The 21,920-nt window shown below is 39.5% G+C and overlaps 1 protein-coding gene and 1 long non-coding RNA gene across 2 annotated transcripts in view; one reads left to right on the top strand and one right to left on the bottom strand.

Moving 5' to 3' along the window:
- Positions 1 to 4,906: 4,906 nt before the first annotated feature.
- Positions 4,907 to 21,920, bottom strand: part of LOC130156408 (uncharacterized) — a 42,209-nt gene continuing 25,195 nt past the window's right edge. Inside the window, exons 2-3 of the long non-coding RNA XR_008824416.1 lie at positions 17,905 to 18,180; positions 4,907 to 6,128 (exon numbers count right to left, since the gene is read on the bottom strand). This is a non-coding gene — a long non-coding RNA (uncharacterized LOC130156408). The remainder of the gene's footprint in view (positions 6,129 to 17,904; positions 18,181 to 21,920) is intronic.
- Positions 20,884 to 21,920, top strand: part of TRPM5 (transient receptor potential cation channel subfamily M member 5) — a 40,059-nt gene continuing 39,022 nt past the window's right edge. The window contains exons 1-2 of the mRNA XM_056354871.1: positions 20,884 to 21,000; positions 21,180 to 21,351. Coding sequence (XP_056210846.1) covers positions 21,244 to 21,351 — 108 coding nt within the window. The 5' untranslated portion in view covers positions 20,884 to 21,000; positions 21,180 to 21,243. The remainder of the gene's footprint in view (positions 21,001 to 21,179; positions 21,352 to 21,920) is intronic.

The following is a 21,920-nucleotide window of genomic DNA, read 5'->3' as shown; positions in this document are numbered from 1 at the left end:
TATGGACATATAAAGGAAATTTTAAAGCAATCCAGAATAATTACATGGGTCATGACAACAGAAACATAATCTGCTCTTCTGAAGAGATAGAATTTGGATATTAAATATTTTAAGTCATTTCATATTCTAATTGAAGGGATGTGGCAGAGATTTTTCTAAAGATTTTAGAAACAAAGCACAAAGGAATCCCAACTTACAGTAGAAAGGCACATATAAAGCTTATGAAAATAGCAAAATCTGTATTGAGGACACTGAGTATTTATGGCATACGTCAACTTATGCCAAAAAACCCAAAGCCCCAGGACAAACATATTTGAATCATACCCCTTGTTTTGATAGGGAAGGATACAAATATTCGAAGCAGCACATTACTATGATCATGAAAAAGCTGAAAAGCTTGGGCATGTCTTTGGCTTTTTCAAAGTAGCTTTGATTTACAGCAGTCAACTGAGCTGCAATAATTTACACCAAATGAGATTGTTATAGATTGATTTAAAGAACAAAGTCAAAATTTCTTAGTGACTAAGTGTCCTTTATTGGCAGCGCTGGATGCACGTTAGGTGGAAGGATCCCCCGTGCATCCAGCGCTGCCAATAAAGGATACTTAGTCACTAAGCAATTTTTACTTCGTTCTTTAAATCAATCTGGCGACCCAGATGGGACACCTCTCTGCCGGGCTGTAGGACCCGCTGGGGATAGGACTCCCTAGGGTACCCCCGGGATTTCCCGGAGAGACTCCTTGACTCAAGGGATCACTGCGGCGGCAGACAAGGACCCCATTACTGTAAGTGACGGTATTCTTTATTTTGGTTTGTTTGTTTGGTAGACCCATCATTTGGAACTGCCCGTAAGTCAAAAGTTAAACTTCTGCAGGGTGATGAATACTTTTGTGGCTAGCACCTTAAGTATACGTTTGGTTGGCATTCAGTTGCCGTTTGGTTGGCATTCAGTTGCCGTTTGGTTGGCATTCAATTGCCGTTTGGAGCCTGGCAAGTTTGCCTATAGGGCTCGTTTGGTACGGTCTCGCCTGTTACGGTTGTCTGACTTATTGGGTGTGGAAATTTGACTCGGATTATCGTTATTGTGATTTTGGCTATATTCTTGGTAATCTTGCTTATTAGAGTTTTCTGACATACTGGATGTGGAATTTGATTATCGTTATTGTGATTTTGGCTATACTCTTGGTAATAATAGTGGCTTTTTGATGCTGCTGTAGAAAGGTACCTGCATGTTGCATTTTGTAAGTGTTAAGTGTATTCTGTTAGTGTGAAGTGGAAAATGGGAGGAAAACAAAGCGGTGGGATTTTAAGGAAAAGTCCTTTAGGATGTGTTTTAAGTCATTGGAAGGATATTGGAGGATCTGCTGGTGGGAACGTGAATAAGAAAACATTGATAAAATATTGTAATCAACGGTGGCAGCTTTATAAGCTGGAATGCGGAGAAAAGTGGCCTTTTAATTTAAAATTATAAGGTTATTAATAATTGTTATACTCATTTATGCTGGAAATGTGAGAACATTTTTGTATTAAGTATATTGTAAATGTTGGTATGTGGTTATTGTCTTGAACATCCGAGGGATGAACGTGAACCTCTATATGTTATGAAGTGTATATGGTGTAAAGAGTTATTATGTGTATGGTGGGGACAAGAAATGGAATGCCCTAACTGTAAGGTTAGGACGCCTTGGGATAAGAGAGAGAGCTGTAAGTGAAATTAGAGTGGTCTGTGGCTGGGATAGCGATTGAGGTAACAAAGTGGCGGAATAGTAAGAAAGGGTCCGTTGGGATGTGTTTTAAGCCACTGGAAGGAAATGGGGGGGCAGCCTGGGGGAAGCGTGAATAAGAGAACTTTGGTTAAGTACTGCAATCAGTGGTGGCCCCTGTATAAGCTGGGGGACGGAGAGACATGGCCCTTAAATGGGACACTGAATTATAATGTTTTATTGCAGTTAATGTTATTCTTGAGGCGAGAGGAAAATGGGATGAAGTAATGTGTGCTGATATGTTTGTGTGACAGGAGGAGTGTGGGATTAACACCACCTGATCTTTGATTATGGCTCTAGAAAAGGATAGGGAAAAACAAACAAACAAAAAAAACCCCAAAAAAACCCAAAAACAAAAACAAAAAAATCCCCTGAGACCTAAACTAGAAAGATGTTCTTGTTGAAATATTTGTGGGGAAAAAAAAAAAAAGAAAAAAAAAAGAGAGCTCAGGTTGTGGTTCCTTCTGTGCAGCAACCAGAATGAAACACGTTGTAAGATAAAAACTTGTGCTAATGTATGTAAGATCTGAAGCCGGGGGGGTGGAGAGTCAAAGACCCTGTGAAAGTGTTAAAGTATTGGGGTGAGTTTGTACAAACGCCCGTACCCCCTCGAAGGTGCGGCTGAGTCCTGCGGGACGCATGGCATGGTGTTTGCTGTTTGCCTGCAAAGGCTGATATGTAAGAACACAGACTTAAAGCAATAAGGAGCAGATTTGCATTCAGGGTCAGAAAGAGTTAAAACAGAAGTGCTGTTGCAGAGGCAGGCTTGTGTAACCTGCAGAGCAGGAAGAGCATCTCCTGCTCCAATCCTTCTGCTGGTGAGGAGGAGGGGGTTGCTGTTGCTGAGGATTGAGCAGAAGGACCTGACAATGTCACCCCAATTGCTGCAGCATTTGCAGCACAACGGGACCCGTAACGGCCCCTCTAGGGCAGGCAGTGGGTCTGAGGAGAATAAAGGTGAATCTTTGATGGGAAATTTAGATGTTTGAAAGTTGGTTGTGAATAGGACTGGATAAAGGCTCGAGTTGATTGTTACTAGGTAATTGTGATGTAGAAAAGTTGATAGAAGGAATAGGGGATGTGTACAGAAGGTAAGAGAAGAAGAGCTGGGTCGTGCTAAACTGATAGAGGAGATGAAGCAGAGACAAAGGATGAATATCAGGCAGAAGTGAATGAGCATATTGTAGGGAAAGTGGACACTGGAAGTGAGATTGACCTAAGCTAAAGAACCAACAAGGGGTTCTGGTGAACTAGGGATTAGGAAAAATGAGGTGGAATTTTTAGTGAATACAAAACCAACTTATTTGGTGTTAAACTTCAGTGAAAAGAATTTGTTACAGTTGTGGGGACTGCTGACCACCAGGAAAACATCCTGAAACCTTTAAAGTACAAACTAAGAAAGCAAATAAGAATGCCAAATTCACCAAAATCTTTAAGTTGAAAAGAGGACCTCCCTGAAGTAAAAGAAATCTTTAACCAGGTATATCTGGAAATAAATTCCAGGTAAGGAAAAAATGCTTTCCCTGTTACAGTAAAAATGATAAGGGGAAGGCCTGCCTAGTTCAGGTAAAACAATATCCCTTGCTCAGCAAGGCTGTGGGGAATATTGGCAGAAAAACTGAAATAAAATACACTCTGTAGTAGTTCTACTAATGTAAATCTGTGTGTTTTACCATGACAGTGACTTGTTATGGGATGCGCAGATGAAACTCTGCATTGACAACGAAGTACAAGGAATAAGGTTGGTCAAGTGCCTCCTACCACAATCAAGGGCAAGACTGGGCTGGCCTCTGTGTTTGCCACCAAGAAGGATCTTGAGCTCTGCTGCTGGCTGCAACCCAGCAGGCGTTGAGCGGTGGGAACATGTGCCATGCCAGACCTTGATGTGAGGAATGGCCCCCTCTGTTATAAGAGGGTCATCCAGGAAGGAAGAACATAAGATGGCCCATTGAGGCACTGATTTGGAAATTGGAAACTGCCTGGCCGACCATGAAGCCATACAAGTAGCAGAGGAGGTAGGAAAGGAGGAATTATCCTTAATACAGTTTGGATTTTACTGTCTGGTAAGTACAGATCAGGAGCCAAACTACTCTAAAGAAAACTTAAAGGTAATTCAGGACATGGATGATAAAAAATAAATAAGTGGACTTATTTGAGGGATGGTCGTATAGTGGTACCATCCAATTTAATATGGACCACAGCCGTAACAGAACATAATGAGATGCACTGGGGAGCTGATAATTTATATAAAAGTCTAAATCAGAAATTGATAGGGCAGAACTTGTATACTGTAATAAAACAGGTGACTCAGCAATGTGAAATGTGTTTGAAAATTAGCCAGGGCAACAGTGGCAAGTTGATTTTTCCAGACTCCCAAGAATTGGGGGGTACTGATATTTATTAAATGAATGGACACCCCAACGTATCATACAGTATTATGGACCTGCAACTTGGAATCCTAATGAACTCATTAACGGTGCTCGAGAACCTATCTACAATCTGAATCGTATCATTCGTCTACAGGCTGTCTTGGAAATTACTACTAACAGACCAAGCAACTCAAATACGAAATGCAATTTATCAACACAGGATGGTTCTTGATTACCTGCTAGCCGAAGAAGGTGTTTGTGGTAAATTAAATCTTTCCAATTGTTGTTTGAAAATTGATGACAATGGTGAGGCAGTTAAACAAATCACATCAGAGATAGGGAAGTTAGCCCATGTTCCCGTCCGAACTTGGAAAGACGAATACTGACTTGGACTTGTTTTCCTGGCTTCTCGGGAGCCCCTGGGTAAAACGAATCCTATTTTATTTGTTATGTGGATTAGCCACCTTATTGTTTTTGCCATGTGCTGTTCCATGTTTTATAAGATTAATTCAACACGTTATAACTAACATGCAATTTGCTACTATGATTTCACCCAATGGTGTTAAACAAATTCGAGTAGTACGCCAAAATGTACAGTCGACAATACAGATTATATAGTTAATACTATAACAATTTAATAGCAAACAAGAATCTGGGAATAATTAACTATTAACAATTCATATAACAATGTAGGCTGATTAAGAATACAAATAGAATAGCAAAGAAAACAACCGTCAGGAACACACAGACAAGGATGTGGTAACGTCTTTTATACTTTTCCACCTCTACCATAAGTTCTTGACATGTGACAGTAGAAAAACGCACCCTCTGCCTAAACAATGAAAAAAAAAAAAAAAAAGGTTTTGATTCCCCTTTATAATGAACCATACAGGTTAGACATTTAAAAAACACTCACCTTACGGGATGTTCAGAGGGGGAAATGCGCACTCCAGAGCCTTCCTCCCTGGCAGGTGACGTGGCGGTCTGATGGTGAGAAAACACTGCATTGAAAGCAAGGACCTGTCATTTGGCCATAGTGCCATAAATGTTACCATTAACAAACTTACCGGAGTGGTAAGCTCGGGAAATGGGTCCAGGACTTCATCTGGACACTCAGCAGCCATCTTTTATCGTGTATGCCTTTGAACATGTGCATGCGCAATTTTAAACCCCACAGAATGTATTGGAAAAATCTGGAAAGACCACGCAAGTGAAATCCCTATAGTCTAGCCATGATAGTGACGCATATATTAAAAAAAAAAAAAAAAAAAAGAATGTTTAAAGAAACTATAGTATTTATAGTTCATTTATTACCTAAGTGGAATGCATAGTTGTAAGTGTTGGGTTTAGGTTTTGTTTTTGTAGGTTATTATTATATGTATTACCCAACCCTTTGGGTTTATTTTGGAAACCATGTGTTTGATGCAAAGTAACTTCAATGAACCATTTGACAATCAGTAAACAACAAATAACAATTTATTAACATGAACTAGAAATTGAATAACAGAATAACAGTCAAGCAAAGTCTCATGTAATGTGAAAACAGACTTCTTCACTCGTGAATCCAGCACAGTCCTGAATAATGTTGGGGTGGTAACTCCATCTGTTCCCTCCATGATAGTCCGTGCCTGGTCCTGGGTATTTCTCTTCACAAGGTGAGGAAGATGAACAGAAATGAATAACAAGTCACATGGTAACTTTGCTGGAGATCAACATTTTCCTTTTGTTTGTAGAACAGTCTCTTGCACTCTCCTTTGATATCCCATGAGTTCCACTATTCGGGATGAATTGCGAGGAGGAGATCGCACTCTTCTATACCAGCAGGCAAAGGCTGACGAATCCGAAATACATACAGCTTTCAGAAATATACAGGTATATTTCAGAATATACTCAACTGAAAATTAAGGATTTGTTTTGGTCATTAGATATTGAAAGTCCTTTAAACTCTAGTACAGGTGTTCCTTGTGTCCAGAGATGCTCCCTGAATAGCACCGAACCTGAAACAGGAGGGAATGCGACTGATAAAAGGTGTGGGAAAACGATTTTCATAGGAAGGTACCCTAATTGTACTTCCTACTGGAAGTATGGAGGTGTAAATCTTTGGAATATAAATCAAACCAGGAGAACAAATAAAGCCACCCCCCTAAAGGGTGGCCCGTTCCCATGGGAACGGGATGGTACCGGTTATGTGAAGAAAAGGCTCGAGAAGTTCTACCACTAGGTTGGCAAGGTGAGTGTGCCATGGGACCTGTTTTTCCACACATCTCTATAACTTACAATTTGACACAAGGACTCATTAGATCATATATAAAAAGATTCAAACGACGGACCAACCCTATTGTGGAAAACCCACGGGGTTTCATAGCTTTGCCCATTGGTTTTTACCATGGTTAGGAGTAAATGAATTAGAAAAAGCATTAGTGAACCTCTCTGCTACCATGGAAATTGCCATGAAATTTACTATTGATGCCATACGGGTACAACAAGAGGAAATCAAAAGCATTTCAAAAATAACTCTACAAAATAGGCTGGCACTTGATATGTTGTTTAGCAAAGAAGGAGGAGTGTGCGCAATAATAAATGCAAGTTGTTGCACATATATAGACAATGACCAGAGAATAACTTTAGACTTGGAAGAAATTTGGAAACAAATCAGAGTACTACAGGAGATTAGAAAAAATGATCTTTCTTGGGGATTTGAAGAAATATGGAACAAGTTGACTTCTTGGTTACCTAACTTTCAATGGTTAAAACAGATTTTTGTTGTATTAATCATTTCTATAATATTTGGAATATTTGTATATTATTTAGATGCATGCTTTGGTGTTTGAATGCAAGTAGATATATATGATGCAAAGGAATTTGCATGTACCTAGAAAAGGGGTGAATGATACTGAATGAATTCACTGTAGGATAGAATAATGACATCCTCAATGTGTATTGTGTTGTCAACATCTTGTAATGCTATCCTGTTATCCTATGACACCTTGTGAGGCTGTCGACATCCTGTTATCTGTTGGCATCCATCCCCTGTGTATTGTGTGTCTGCCAACATCTTGTGAGGCTGTGGACAACCTGTTATCTGGAGGCATCTTAACACCCAAGGAGGAAAGACAGATAGCAAGAGCTGATTGAAAACAGCCAACTCAGCATTTTCTGGCAAAAGGTGAAAAGTACACCGTGAGGAAGACCTACAGCCTTCCTCCCAAAGACCACCGCCCACGTCCCAAGGACCCCTGCCCACAATTCTTGGAAGAATTTGCGCAGGCAAAGGACTGATAAGCTAATTAACATACAAAGCTAGAGTAGGTGGGGTTAGGTAATGACTATGTATAGATGTTAATTGAATAGTCACTGTTTTATGGTATAAATATAAGATAGTTCCTTCAGACATGCACGTTAGGTGGAAGGATCCCCCGTGCATCCAGCGCTGCCAATAAAGGATACTTAGTCACTAAGAAATTTTGACTTTGTTCTTTAAATCAAGATCAAGAAAGCCCCACAGGCAAGCTACCTAAGGAAGCATAGTGATGCAACAATTTTACTCTAAATACAGTATAAATCCCCTAAACAAATTCACTTTTAAGGCTGACATGCTGCGCACCAGAATCTGAAGATAAGTGGACAGTGTATGGAAATATAAATTATTAACAGAGCACTTAGACTGCAGGCATGTGCTCTGAGAAATTTGCTAAAAAGAATTCTGTAGCTGGGCAAGGCACATGACTTCTCAAAGGCAATGAAGGATGAGCTACTGATGCAGTTACTCAATATGCAAGTTATTGCAATAATTTGAAAAGTAATTTAGAAAGTACATTCACAGCTCAAGTCCATTTCTGCTGGTTGTCTGTTTCTGATAACTATGCTTCACTACTGCTGCAGAGAAATGCTTATTATTATTTGCATCTCCATCTGTTTCACAGGGCTTATTTTCATGCCAGAGAAGAGCTGTCATATCATTATACACTAGCAATGTTTACTTTTATTGTCACAGGGACTGGTGTGCCAAGCAATCTGGTAACATCTTCCCCTTCCCAAATAGGAAAAGGGAGCAGCAGCAAACAGCATCGGTAACAACCACCACCTCAGTGCAACTTCAGCCCTGCAGATGGATGGTCGTGCCTGTTGCAAAGGACAGTCAGCAGGTAGGATCACTAACTATACTATGTATCTCAATAGATGTCAGTCAACAAAGACGAGATCATTACTCCACATTTTCTTTCCCCTTCATCATCTGTAAGTAATCAACAGTGATATAAAACAGTCATTGCTATTCTTTCTTCCTTTTGAATAATAGGGTATATGTAAAACTTTCAGATTTTCTGTATCGGGAATTTCACAAGCTATTTGTTGCTGTCCTTTGTCTATGCTCTAGGTAACTTTCTGTAGTGTTTTTTCTGTTCAGTACTTTGGTTCTCTTACGTAGTAGCTAACTTACTGTATTTGTCCTGTTCTGCAATTAGATGTCAGCAATGTTCTACTGTTGTGCTCTCCACTGTTTAGACAACAGTTCAGCTTGCACTAGGAGTAACCCTTTGAATATACGTACACTCTTACATCAAGCTGATCCATGGCTACTGTTTTGGCCTGATGTTAGCAGACTGCAGAACTGTTACAGTCAGGCAGTTTCTGTTATACAGCTGTTTCTGAGACAGCAAAGTACAGAGGTGGACCCATGACTTATACTCTCCTGCACTCTAGGTTTCTGCTCTGTGGGATTCTTTTACCAGCCCCATGAGTTTAGGACATGAGCATGTGCTGACATAACTGCACACTGTGCTACTCTGTTTTCCTCTTTCACGTGTTTACTGTTCTGTCCCCATCCTCAGCCCCTGAAGACTATTCCAAACATTATCTTGGGGGACAGATGATGTCCTCAGCCCTGTGTTTATTTTAATATTTGCTTTTCTAAACTTTTCACGTACTTTTTATTTTATAAAAATTGCATTCAGTACAGCAGATTATCTGAATGTTAGGTGACAAAGCTAAGGTAGATAAAGCCCTCTTTATTGAAAGGTTTCTGATAAAAGGCAGTCAACTGCCCATAAAGACTCTACATTCAGACAGGATTACAGGGAACACAGAAATAAATACTGATAAGACAGTCTGACTAATTCTATTCTTCAATAACTCTTCATCTGAGAAAGCACCTTCTCCTAGTGAGTTAAAAAAATACAATCAATAAATAATAAAGGTGAAAGACATCCCTGCCTTCAGTGATGGATAGCTCAAGGGAACTCATGGAAATGGAATTGTGTAAATGGAATTTGTGACATTCTCAAAGCACTATGTCTATTATCTTCCAAATAGGCTTTTTAAGACCTTCATAGAAGTAAACTGAATGCCTGCTAATTATTATCACCCCAGGACAAGTATGTCGCCTGCTTTGGTTTTATATTTAATATTACACAGCATTTTACTTTACATATGGTTTCTTTTCATCAATATTATATTCATAGCCAATGTAGAATAAGACACAACATGTTGATAGCAACAGTAGAATTTATACATTAGTACAGCTACATTTTAACTTTGCAGTTTAGTAGCTAATAATAATTCCATAGAGCTCTAATTTGTGGTTGTTTTCACGAGACTTGTGGCAAGTGAGAAAGTGGCTTTTTAATCTTTTCCAGACTTTCATTCTGTAATTAACTAGAAGCTGCATGTTAATCTACATGGGTTTTCTTTTTTTTTTTTTTTTTACATAAAGAAAATTAAACACCACTGTTACATCCTCAACATATAACTCCACACTTGTAATTGTAAAAGCTTTATCCCAGCTATGTTATGATTCAACTTTATAGCAGAAATATTAATAGGAATCCTGTTAAATTTCAAACATGAGCACCTCTGACAATGTAGTAATTACTGAAGTGCTATTTGCAGATCTTGCTCCTACATAGCCCCACACTGTGACATAATCTACGAGGAGGTGGCTCATGGATCTGGCATAAACTGTGAAACCTTTTAACTTCTGTAATAAAAAGCTTACTTGTCAGGGTGGCCAATTTAAGCTTCTGTTTGCTTGCCCAAGGAAACCTGTGACAGCATCATGAAGTACACTACATAAGCATATTTCTAAATTTATTAACTACTGAGGGCATTTTACTATACTTGCGCATATAGGTTACTTGGGATAATTGGGACTTCTTAAAATCTTTTTTTGTGTCAGAAATATTTTAAAGATAAAATAGGTGACTTTAAGCATTCCATTTTCTAGATGAGAGATTTGCCTGTATGGCAAGTGTAACAGGAAGGCATCCCATTGAAATTGTGGTACATTAGAGCACTACAAAACATGTCCCTGCATAGTAGCATCATGTCTTGGAGATCCGAAGCTACATTGCTGATATGATAAAACAAACTTGCACTTCCAGAAGCAGTAGCATCTCTTTACTGAAACTATGCATCTGTCCACCTCTCTGTAGAGTTCCTCCTATAGAAACTAGAATGACACAGTAGTTTTCTGGATTTTCTCTCATCATAGCACCTTGGATCTACAGGTATTGGACCCTCCCCCTGTCAAAAGCCCAAACCCACCAGTATTATACACTGTAGAAAAGGGGGGGAGCGGTGGGAAGCATCTTTTGTCATAGCAAGTTTACTCTGTAATTGCTCTTTCCAGGACCAAATTATGCTGGATGATGCAGAGGCCAGTTTAGCACAGCTCAGAAAGTTTGGGTGTTGAAGAGGAAGATTTATTTGTAGGAGTAGTCAGGAGGCTTAAAAGCCTTAATGGTTTGTTGGCTGCTTTGACTATAAATTAAACAGGCCTTGATGAAATACAAACAAAACAAAAATCACTAATACCTATGAGAAGAACACTTGTATTGCATATAGCTTCCTTACAGCCATCTAAGAAGAGTAAAATTCATCTGATTTACAAGTCAGTTTGGTTAGTTATGCAGCAAACCTTTAGAGATTACAGGGAATTTTTATAAATGTTCATTCCTTCACCTCCGAGTTTCATGTCAATAAAAAGCAGCGGTTGCAAGCAGGAAAAAAAACCTGATCAGGGCAACAGTTTGAATGTGCATAAACACCAAGTGAGAGGAAGCATCTGTTATTCTATTTCTCTCCTACAGCATGTTAACCTCTGCCAAGCACAGAATTCACCACATTTGAAGATTTGCCTCCTGTTTATAACTGTTTATTGCTGTGAGTACACCTGCCAGCAGACCTGCTACAGGCATAGGGAAAGCATGTGCATATGGGGAAGCAACAGAGGCTTTTAGTACACAGTGAATTTAAGAGACTTGAAATGCCTGTGCCAGCACATGCCTCTTGTCCGTCTGCAGGCAGAAATGTTCTTGAGTATACCAGACATAAGTGAGGTCCCTCTTTCTCCTGTACACTGAAGTAGTCCTTAACAACCTCAAGTCAACCATTTTCATCAACATGCTAAGTTCGGACACTATGCTTTGCAATTCTATAATCTCCTTATTCATTTGGATCTGATGTGAACCTATCTGACAAGTAACCTCAGGAAGAGTGCCAAAGAGCAAATTGGCTATGATTTGCTGCAACTGCAAGTTAAAAAAAACAGTCAATCCTATCCAGAGGGGGAAAAAAAAAAAAAAAAAAAAGGAGAAAAAAAAAGGGTAGGCTTTCTTGTAGTGGACAATAGGCATATATTTAAAATTTAGGGCTGGCAGGGCTTACTATATGCAAGGGATCCAAATTTCTGAAAAAAAGATTTAAAAAACCGATTCATAGTACATTCAGCGGGTTTGATTTCTAAACGTGCAAGATGGCCCAGTGAAGTCAGGTGCTTAAACCCAAGGCTTCCTGAATTTTACAACATCCAAAATGCAACTTCTGTTTTGAGACTAATGGAAAAGAGAGAGAGATTCATGTCTTATCAAGAAAAAAATCAGAACAGTTGAACAATTTTGCCACTACCTTATTTGCACAATGCACTAAGTTAAAAATTGTTTCAGTTATGTTTTGCTTATATTTATGAAACAAACCAGACTAACTTATTTTCCTAAGGTCTGAAATTCTCAAAGTACACTTGTATATGGTTTATGCAAAAGAGATTTTTCATTTTGAATATACTTCCCCTTCAAGATTACAAAATTTGCCTAAAGCACTGAACAAGCTCTTACAAATAGGAGATTATTAAAGCAGTCCCACAAGGAAATACAGTGAAGGGCTCCCCCCCCATAAAAATTGCCTTTTTTTCTGTAAAAGAATGCATAGCTACAGGCATGAAGTTGAAAAATTTTTTAAAAAGTGTACACTTGACAAATTTGAAAAGAGGTAAAGATTATTTTAGCATAGTTTATAAAGTGGAATTTGTAAAGATTGGTACTTAGCTTAATGCTAGGGGCTAACTTTGTGAAGTCAGCTGTTGGCATCAAGAGGAACAGTCATTTATAGATTCTGCAAGTATGATATATTAGGGTCTCAACGAATGAAAGATACCAGCTGATCTGAGCAAAACCTCACTAGATTATTTCAAACCTTTTCAACGCCCAAGTGGTGGTCCTTTTTATTTTCTAATACTTCTGCTTTCAGTAGTATTTATTGTGTCCTTTTCTTTCAATAGCACTCATTTGCCAGCATCCATGTACAATGCAGCTTCAAATGAAATTTTCAGGTATGGTTTTTTCTGCCTTTTCTGAAGATTACCCTTCCCAAAGTACTTGTTTAGAATTGAAACTATTCCCACATTCTTGTATTTTCTTTCAGCATAAACTATGGCTGTGGTTTTGCAATACATTATTTTCAAGAGTTTGCGTATCATACTGTATATTACATTAGTGAACTGATTTTGCTGAAAAATGACTTGGCAAAAATGAGTTCTTTTCAAGTGAACTGAATCTGATTCACTGTGAGGCCACACAAAGAGTTGTGTTGGCACAGCTTCAAAGCGGCATGCCACGCCGTGGGAACAGAGCAGCGAAGGTCCAGGAGTATTTGAAGCTAGTGTCAGCCTCCCCCCACACCCCATATATAATGTACTACGTAAGCACAGCCAATTCCTTTATTTTAATTGAGCAGTGTTGCTGTGTGTTTTCTCTCATCTGTTCCATCTGCTTCTTCCATTGTTTACTTCCCTGATGTCTACATTTCCCTTTTATCACCTCTCCACCCTCTCAGGTTTTCTCCCCAGAATAAATACACTTTATTAAATTTACTGGCTGACATCCGTATGCAAATTTCTGCAAGCTCACTAGAAGCACATTATTCAAATAGCCTCTGGTGCTCTTTACTGTGTTAAGCAGATGAAGACAGAAACAAAAAAGACAAAGTACCTATATTTGCATTAGCATTTTGCACATTCATTTGTGAAAGGTTTGGTGCTAACCCTATGCAAACCAAAGCACAATCCACTCCTAAAAACTAATGGGAAGACTCCTGAGGATACTTGATTTGCCCTTCATCCTTATGTCCTGGCAATTACAGGAAGGATCAGCTCCAGAGGCACACCTTACAAATGCTAAAACAAAGCCTACACTAGTTCAGTAACAAGGCTTTCTTCCCACACATCTTTTTATAGCATGCTGTTGTTGATGGGGGGGGGTGGGGGGTGGGTGTTAATTGTTTTTTTCCTCCTCTGACTTTTTCCTGATTATGGACTGTGCACAGATACAGTAAAGAAGAATTACTTGAAATAACATTCATCAACTGCTGTTCTAGAAAGGAAAGAGACGACACTGGGGTTTTTGAAAGCTTCTAGGGGGGCCAATTCACATAAATATACCTGGACACTTTACCTAAATTTCTGTTTTGCTAGGCCACTTCTACGCTTCACTTGACATGATTTTGCTTCCAGTTCCTTGTTTCTGTTAATGTTTGCCCCTGTCTGGCCCTATGTGTGCAAACTCATAAAGTCTCCAGTTAGTGAGCACATTCCCAAGGTAGCTGTCAGCCTGCCTCTCTCTGTCCTCGTCAAAGTATGGAGAAACTTTCCCAGAGGTTATTTGCTGTGTACTTGTTGCGTCCCTCCAGCTCTCATCTCTGGCAGTTATTGACTTCTCTGAGCCCTCCTGTCTGAACATGAGAGAAGCGTTGTGTACTACAGCTTGAGCTGCACTTGTTGTGACAGTCACATTTCTTTTGTTTTATTTGTGCAATTCTCAAAGATCTATTTGCTACAGACATGACAAAGGACAGCTAACCAGGATCTCTGCTGGTGTATTTCACCATCCCTAGGTCTTCATGCTTTATTTAGCAATTCCTTGACAATCATGGCAGACTATTCTGCTTTGTCATTAGGCTATGATGCAGAAACATTTCATGCATTGTTACCAGAATCTGAATGTGCTAATCCCTGACAAACTTTGCAAAGCTGCAACATAAATATAAGCAAGATAACATGTACAATTGCACATGGAGGTATATACATCAGTCTCTCACACGAATATTTATTTTCCCTAACAAATACCTCTTCTTTTGTCTCACATCATATAATTATATTCCAACAGCAGGTTTAGATGTTTTTTACCTTCCTGGATTCTAGTTAATGCCTTCTCATACCTCCCCTTCTCCACTGCATTTACACTTGATTAGAATACAGGGTTTGTTGCTTCACGCTTAAACATACACACCAGTTAGAGCCCATCCAATTCTTTGGCACACATGGTAAAAATTAATATGAATTTTGCAGTCTTTACTCTGCCCTCCATTTCCCTAATTTTCTTTCTTCTGATCCCCCTGTATCTGCTTTGTTCTTTATATTTATCATGTTGTAATTCAAGATAATAAAAACAGGAATGAAAACGTAGCTACTATTGGAAGCAAGTAATTCCATTACACTGTTGCTGGCACTGGCCCAGCAAACTCACTGATGCAATTTTCCTTGAGTGAGCACTTGCACTAAAGTCAGTAGGAACATTTCCATTAACAAAGTTACATCAGCCAATGTGTATCTTGAGGACGAGAGCTGCAGACACATATCCAGTTCTTAGGGTTGTGATAACACGCAGATTAAGGTAATGTTCTTTGGATCAAAATATACAGACCTCATCAAAATCAAGGACTGCAACCTGGGTACTTTCCTTGCTCCCTAACCAGTGGTATAAGGGTTTCTTTCTTTCCAAGGAAGTATTTCTCATGAGCGGGGTTACTAATGTATCCCTGAGCAGCCTTGTTACCATTCTTCATTTGAGCCTGTTACTTGCCATCTTGGCCACAAATATCAAGAACACATCTTTCCTACCATCACCACCATTGCCCTGGTAGGCTATTACATTCTCCTTTCCCCTTCCTGCACTCTTCCCTCTTTTGGTTACACAATTCTAACTTGCTCAAGCTTTCCTTCTCTCAGTGCAAGGTCTCTGTTCCTGTTGTTGCGCCTGCCTCAAACCTTCTCCAGCTGGTCTGTAATTCCCTTGAAACCTGGCACCCAAACAGAATATTGCAGTTAAAGCAGTTCTGATGAACAGCTGAGTGACTTCACACAGGCTATCCTGCTTATACTGTCCTATACAGCATTTCTCTCTTGCAAGAGCAGCGCAGCATTGCTCCCTTACCTTTGCTCTGCCCGTAACCCTTAGATCCTTTCCAACAGGACTGCAATTTAGCCAGTGGTATCCTGTGACATGTGCTGGAAGCTGATTGTTCCTGCCCAAGCAAAGTTCATTGTATTTGTCTTCATTGCATTTTCACCCTTACTGTTCACCTGAATTGTTAGTGTGAGCCCTCTTTTTCTGACCAATAGTTAAGGCTCACTTTTTGTTAGGATTGCTAGCTCACCCTGCACCAGTATAGGCACAGTAACTGGTGTAGTTTTCTTTTGCTCCATGTGAAAACTTATTTTAAAGTTTATAAACCAATGAATTTGCTCCAACTGCCACTGAAGCTAAGGGGGAGCTTTTTTGACTGATTTAACATCAACAATACTGGGCTTAATATGTATTGCTATATTTAAGCATTTCACCTACGTACTCAGATGTACTCCTTGAGTGGGTGGAGGAATCCGATAGTGATTAAAATTCAGGGTGTGTCCCAGCCTGCTGATCAGTGTACTAGTATGAAGGGGAATTCTTACTACTGCTAAATCCTGAAAGCTAATGACTACCAGATGCCTACTCCCTTAATCAAACTATTACCACTGAAGACAACAACAGAGGTCAAGCCATCCCTTCACTGGGCCCATTTTCACAAAATGTATTTGAAAGGCTCAAATTTGACCTCTCTTCCTTCCAGGCACACAGCCTAACCTCAGTTAAAATTTAAAGGAAGGATGAAACAAACCCACATTCTTGTCACCCACCTGGAGGTGAATCATCTGTCATTTGTTACCACAGAAGGAAGAAGAGCTGCGCATTCACAGGGGGATAAGTGGCAGTGACAGAGGTTTGAAAGAGCCTGTAGAAAGCTGGGGGAGCTAACGGCGAGACAAGTTGCAGGGAACAAGGAGGCTGGGGGAGAGAAAGCATGGCAAAGGAGGGGTGAGGAAGTAGAGACAGATGGGAGAACAGTCCAGAAAGCGATATACATAGGTGTCAGAATGTTTCTCTGTGATTCTGATCTCACCAAATTTTCTGAGTAAATCTTTCAGGAAATAAGCTCTGCAAGGATCCCCCTTGTAGAGTTTCACTACAGCCATCACACCTGTCCCCTGAAGTTATACCATGCTGCCAATTTCCTACATCCCAGAAATCTTGAATGCCTAAATACAGAGTTAGTACCATCCAAAATGAAGGACTAAACAACATTAGGACCTGCAAACTCCAACATCACAAGCACTGGCTGTACAATGGTACAATTTCTAACAGCTCCCGTTTACAAGGTTAAAGGAATAATAATGATTCATGAGACTGGCTGACACCTGGAATGATTTAATCAGGCCATCCTTAATGTAAATGACATTGACTCACATTTTGAGATGTAGGTGGAACTGGCAATTGACTTTTCCTCATAATTGTCTTAACTTGCTTTGCTAGTTAGAAATAGTTTTGTAGGTTATATTTCAAATCTGGTAATCATTAGAGGTACATTCTTTCCATAGATGTTTGTATTTATAGTCAATGGGAACATCTAGGACAGAATTTGACCTACAAACTTACATATGTAACAGCAGCCTAGATAGAAAAATCTGTATTTAAGTCTGAACCAGAACTAAAGTAAGATTGCTCGATATATACATACAAAATTAAAATATGAATGCACACATTGGGACAGGCACATGGGGACAGCCCCCCCCCCAATTATTTCTGATTACTTCTCTTTAAGTGATCTTTTTATCAATATTTAATACAATGATATTCTCACAGATAATGGAGGGAAAAAAACCTTTTAAGTATTAGGATTAAAAGAAGATTGGAATTCTCTAAAAAGTTTAACAGAAAATAACATGTGGAAAGGAAGAAAATTATGACGTACTGGTCACCCTCCTCTGGTTTTTCATCCAGCTGAGTTCATAGTCTTTGTCTCTTCTTTGCCTTCCTCCCTACCTTTCCTCTCATCCAAAACATGCTGAGACCATGCCCCTCTTTCTGGGTATCTGCCTATTCCTATGGACATATTCCAGTCCCTTGCCATTAAAAAAATTCTCCATGATGTTACTGTGATGCAAGCTGACTGTAGTTAAGCTGACTGCAGTGGAATGTCATGACTCTGACCACAAAGATTTGACCCAATTACTGTGACCTGACACACTTGCAATCTAGTACAGCCTGAAGTCTCAGAGCAATACCCCCTGAAACCACTAGAGACTTGCATGAAAGCTGGAACCAAGCAGAACAAGAGTGAATTAAACCCAGGAGAAAGGCATTCAAAAAACCCGTAATTATGATGTATAGTTTGTTAATACGTGCTTACTTTGCCTGTTAGAAGACAGTAGGCGAGATGTCCACATGCTTTTTAAGAACAGAAGTCTTAATCCAGGAGGAAATGACAGAGCTGAGTATATCCTCTTCTGAATATGTGTTCAGCTATTAGAAACATAGTGCAATCTGTGAGCTGATCAGCCTGTAGTGAAGCTCCACTGCCGTGCAAAGTGGTGGTAAGATGGTGTGCGGTACTTGACCAGGTCCATGCAGCGTTTCGCAATTCTTACCATAAGAGCGAGGGGTTACACTGCAGTAGCTGAGAGAGCTAAAAGGGGAAGGAAGGTAAGGAACATTTCAAGTGGTCAGCCGTTGTGCTTAAGAACCACATCTGCAAATCTTACACAGCAGGGTTTTTTTCAGGTGATTTTGCAACATTCATAATATAAGGAACTCTTGGTTTTGTTTTTTCCCCACTTGTATAGTACCTATAGATCAGCCTTTACAAACTTCTTCCCCACCCCTTTAAATACCAAAGCAACATTTCCTTGCTCTGTTAGCACCATGGAGCAGAACACTGCACTGATGTGGAACACTTGTACCTTACTACAACCATGCTGAAAGTCACAGTATTTATTCCTTGTAAGTCAAGCAACAGGTAGAAGATAAAGCAAAAAAACTATCAAAGTGTCAAATCTCACTAAAAACAAACAGAAAATAAAACCACCACATCAAAAAAAAAAAAAGCGCACAGCAAGCTACTTGGCATTGCTTACTGGTTTTGTCTGTAAAAGCTCCTGAAAGCTGCGTGAAGAAACTTAGGAAATATCACTCCATAATAGTCAGGATCTCATCTGGTGTAGATTCTCAGCTCTGTGTAGGGCTACACTATGTTCTTGCATGGATACCATTCAGAATCCTGCATAATTTTTGGACTTGTTTTTCCATTCTGTCAGTATCACTTTTCTGCTCTTGACGCTGGAAGACTTCCTAGCTTGGACTATGAACACAAACCAACCATATAAAATCATAACAAGTTCCACTTAGCTCTGTAACCCATCACAGACAGTGGCCTGCAGGGATGCTGAAGAAGTGGTATAAGAACAGGATGGAAATATGAAGTAATACAGTAATACTTCCCCAAAACAAGCTCTCAGACTCAAATGTCATAGTTCAGAGACTGCTTAATTTAAAAAAGAAAAAAAAAAAAAAAAAAGTAGTCCCTGTGCAGTGCCAATTACCAGATGCCTTCCTCACTTTCCAGTCTTACAAAAGCTGGTGAGCAAAGCTTCTGTTTCTACATCTTATTTTTGTCTCCTTCACTACCACTGTGAACCAGAATTCCTAAACTGAAAACCAAATCACATGTTACTTTTGGAAAAAATTAATTATCCAAATGCAAGAATATCCTTTATAGAAGTGAGCAGCTCATCATCTTTATTCCAAAAAAGAAGCCACAGAAAACCACATGATCAGATTTTGCAAGCTAGGATCTAGAACTAGGCCTAAAATTAATGTCTTGGGGGCCTGTCTATGAGGCCAAATTAACTGTCAAATTACCTTGTAACATACTATTTATTCCAAGTTCATTGCTTGTGTGTAGATATAAATGTGTACTGTCTAGGACCTTGGTGAATGGTGACTAAATGTACCCTGTAAATTCAGTCCTGAATAAGTTTTTCTAATCAAATCCTTTGTTCTGTCAGTACAGTCCAGGAAGTGATTTCTGTCCTTGGAATAGTCAAAACATGTTATTGTGACTCTGCATTAATTATTTTTCCCCAGAATACTGTATTCTATGCTCTTAGAAGAAAAATCTGCATCTCCAGTGGAAAAGTGGACTCAAACAAAAAGGTGGGCTTTGCTGTGACTGCTATTATTGATAATAAATCAATTATAAATTATAATATAGAATTATAAATAAGTTATTGAAAAATAAAATAATAATTGTAGGTAATATTCTTCACTGGACTAATCCGATATCCCAGTGTTCAGAATAAACACTTAATTCTTTCCAGAAGTGACTAGCATGCAGGCAGGGAGAAGAACAGGAACAGCACCTTTAAAAGCAGTGGTCTCTGACGGTACTTCGGGGGGGTGGATACTGAGGTGTGGAATAGCTGTAGGAGAAACAAATCATGAGAGGGTCCTTAACTTTTCAGGCACAGATCAGAGAAAAAAAGGCTAGTCCAAACATCTTCACAGAAAACATAAAAGAAGAACAGTAAACACAGAGGCAGCAGCAGTGAAGCAGCCAGGCTACAGGCTCCCAGGAGACTTCCCAGCCGCAGGGAACAGCTGGAGGGCTTGCTGCTCCCTCTGCTGGAGCAGGAGCATCCCAATAGATCCACAGGAGACTTGCTGGTTTGACTCACTTGTAAACCCACAGCAAATCTCTTGAACTAGGAAGTAAAGAATAACGCAGGGTAGATTACCGTTGCTGGCTTACTATCACAAGGATTTTTTGAAGGAGTGCATATATACTTGAACATGCAGATGAAGGCAGACAGGAGAGCACTATTTCATTGTTCTTGTTTTGAAAAGAAACAAAATAAGGCAGACAAGCTGAAACCTGTATTTTTCAAATTGTATCAGGTCAGTCAAACTGGAACATAGGAGAAGCAAGCAGACCTTTTCAGTGTCATGTAATACAGAACAGCTCTTGGTTTATGACGCTTGCTCTAGGACAGATTACTTGCCATCCTTCCTGTAGCCATGTGTAGAGAAAGGCACCTGCCTTTGTGAATTGTATGTTCCTGTTGAGCACAGCCTGGCCTTAAATACTACTTGGCTTACGAATAAATAGCCTATTCTCACAGCAAACAGAGTAAACCTCTCCAAAAGTATTTTCAGGTTAATACAACGTCATGAGTTATTTAGTGTTCATGTTGGCTAACGCAAGTCACAGTAGCATGATGCATAACATCAAGAAACCATGACTCACTCACTGACACAGCTCTTCTCTTGCTCGCAATAGTTTGTGGCTGAGGTTCCTCTTTCTCTCTTGTAGAATTAAGGTCCTCTGGGCTCCGTGACACCGGACAGATTGCAGGATCTTGCACCTTGCAACTCAGCTTTCTGTCTGCTAGACAAGAGTTGAGAGCCTGACTCCTTCATGCCTTTTTATGACTTACATTACCTAGCTTTGGTGAGGAATCTGCTGCCTTCTATATATAAACATCTGACATCTGGTACAAACACCTCCAATTTTAGTTGAACTTTATAAGCATATCAGTAAAAGAGTAAAATATTTGACTAAAAACTTAGCTAGATGTAAGTTAATTGATTTTGTGGTCTCCCCAATTTAAACAGCTTCTCGTTTTTCAGTTTTCTGTCATCTTAGTGAACACCTTGGTCTGCTGGTGATCACCTAACAAATTCAGTGGAGGAAATGGAAACCAAGCTCTGCAGCAGCAACAAAGAGGAAGCTTTTAGAAGAGAACTACCATACCATATAGGAGAAATAGATTTCACAGCTTCTGGGAAGAAACGTGGAAAGGTACAGCTCAGAGGAGTTTTAACCCTTCAACACTATTGCAGTTGTTCAGCTGTTACTTCCTAACATTAAATATAGACACTGTAATAGTGAGGGTCAATGTGCCACAGTGTGAGGCACCACATTGTACTTAAAGTGGGGACCACACCTTCCTGAACATGAATGATTTAAAATAATGCCTATTAATATAGAGAAAATCAATCACTTAACTTGCACTGACATGCTACAATTACAGCTGATAAGTTTTCCTTTAAAAAGAAAAAAACCCCATGTGCCCAGCTTCTTTTGTTTTGCATCATTTCCCAGTTTTAACCTCTTTCTGCCAAAAATTAGTCACCATGGATTTCAACATACTTTTGAGCTGTTTCAAGATTCTCCTTAAAGTTCCCTCTCCCTGTTCCATTAATATGTAGAGAAGAATATATATGGACAGACCTACCTCCTCACTAGTCTCTTGCATGCATTAATGCTAGACCTAGGAATTCCTTTCGGATCAGAAATCTGCCTTAAAACTTTATGATGAAAGAAAACCTTAAGCACAAAGCCAAAATATATACAGAACAGGAAGAAGC

Source organism: Falco biarmicus, chromosome 10, assembly GCF_023638135.1.
Source record: "Falco biarmicus isolate bFalBia1 chromosome 10, bFalBia1.pri, whole genome shotgun sequence".
Classification (NCBI taxonomy): domain Eukaryota; kingdom Metazoa; phylum Chordata; class Aves; order Falconiformes; family Falconidae; genus Falco; species Falco biarmicus.
Note: the sequence above shows the minus strand (reverse complement) of the source record. Positions and strands in the feature narration are given on the sequence as shown.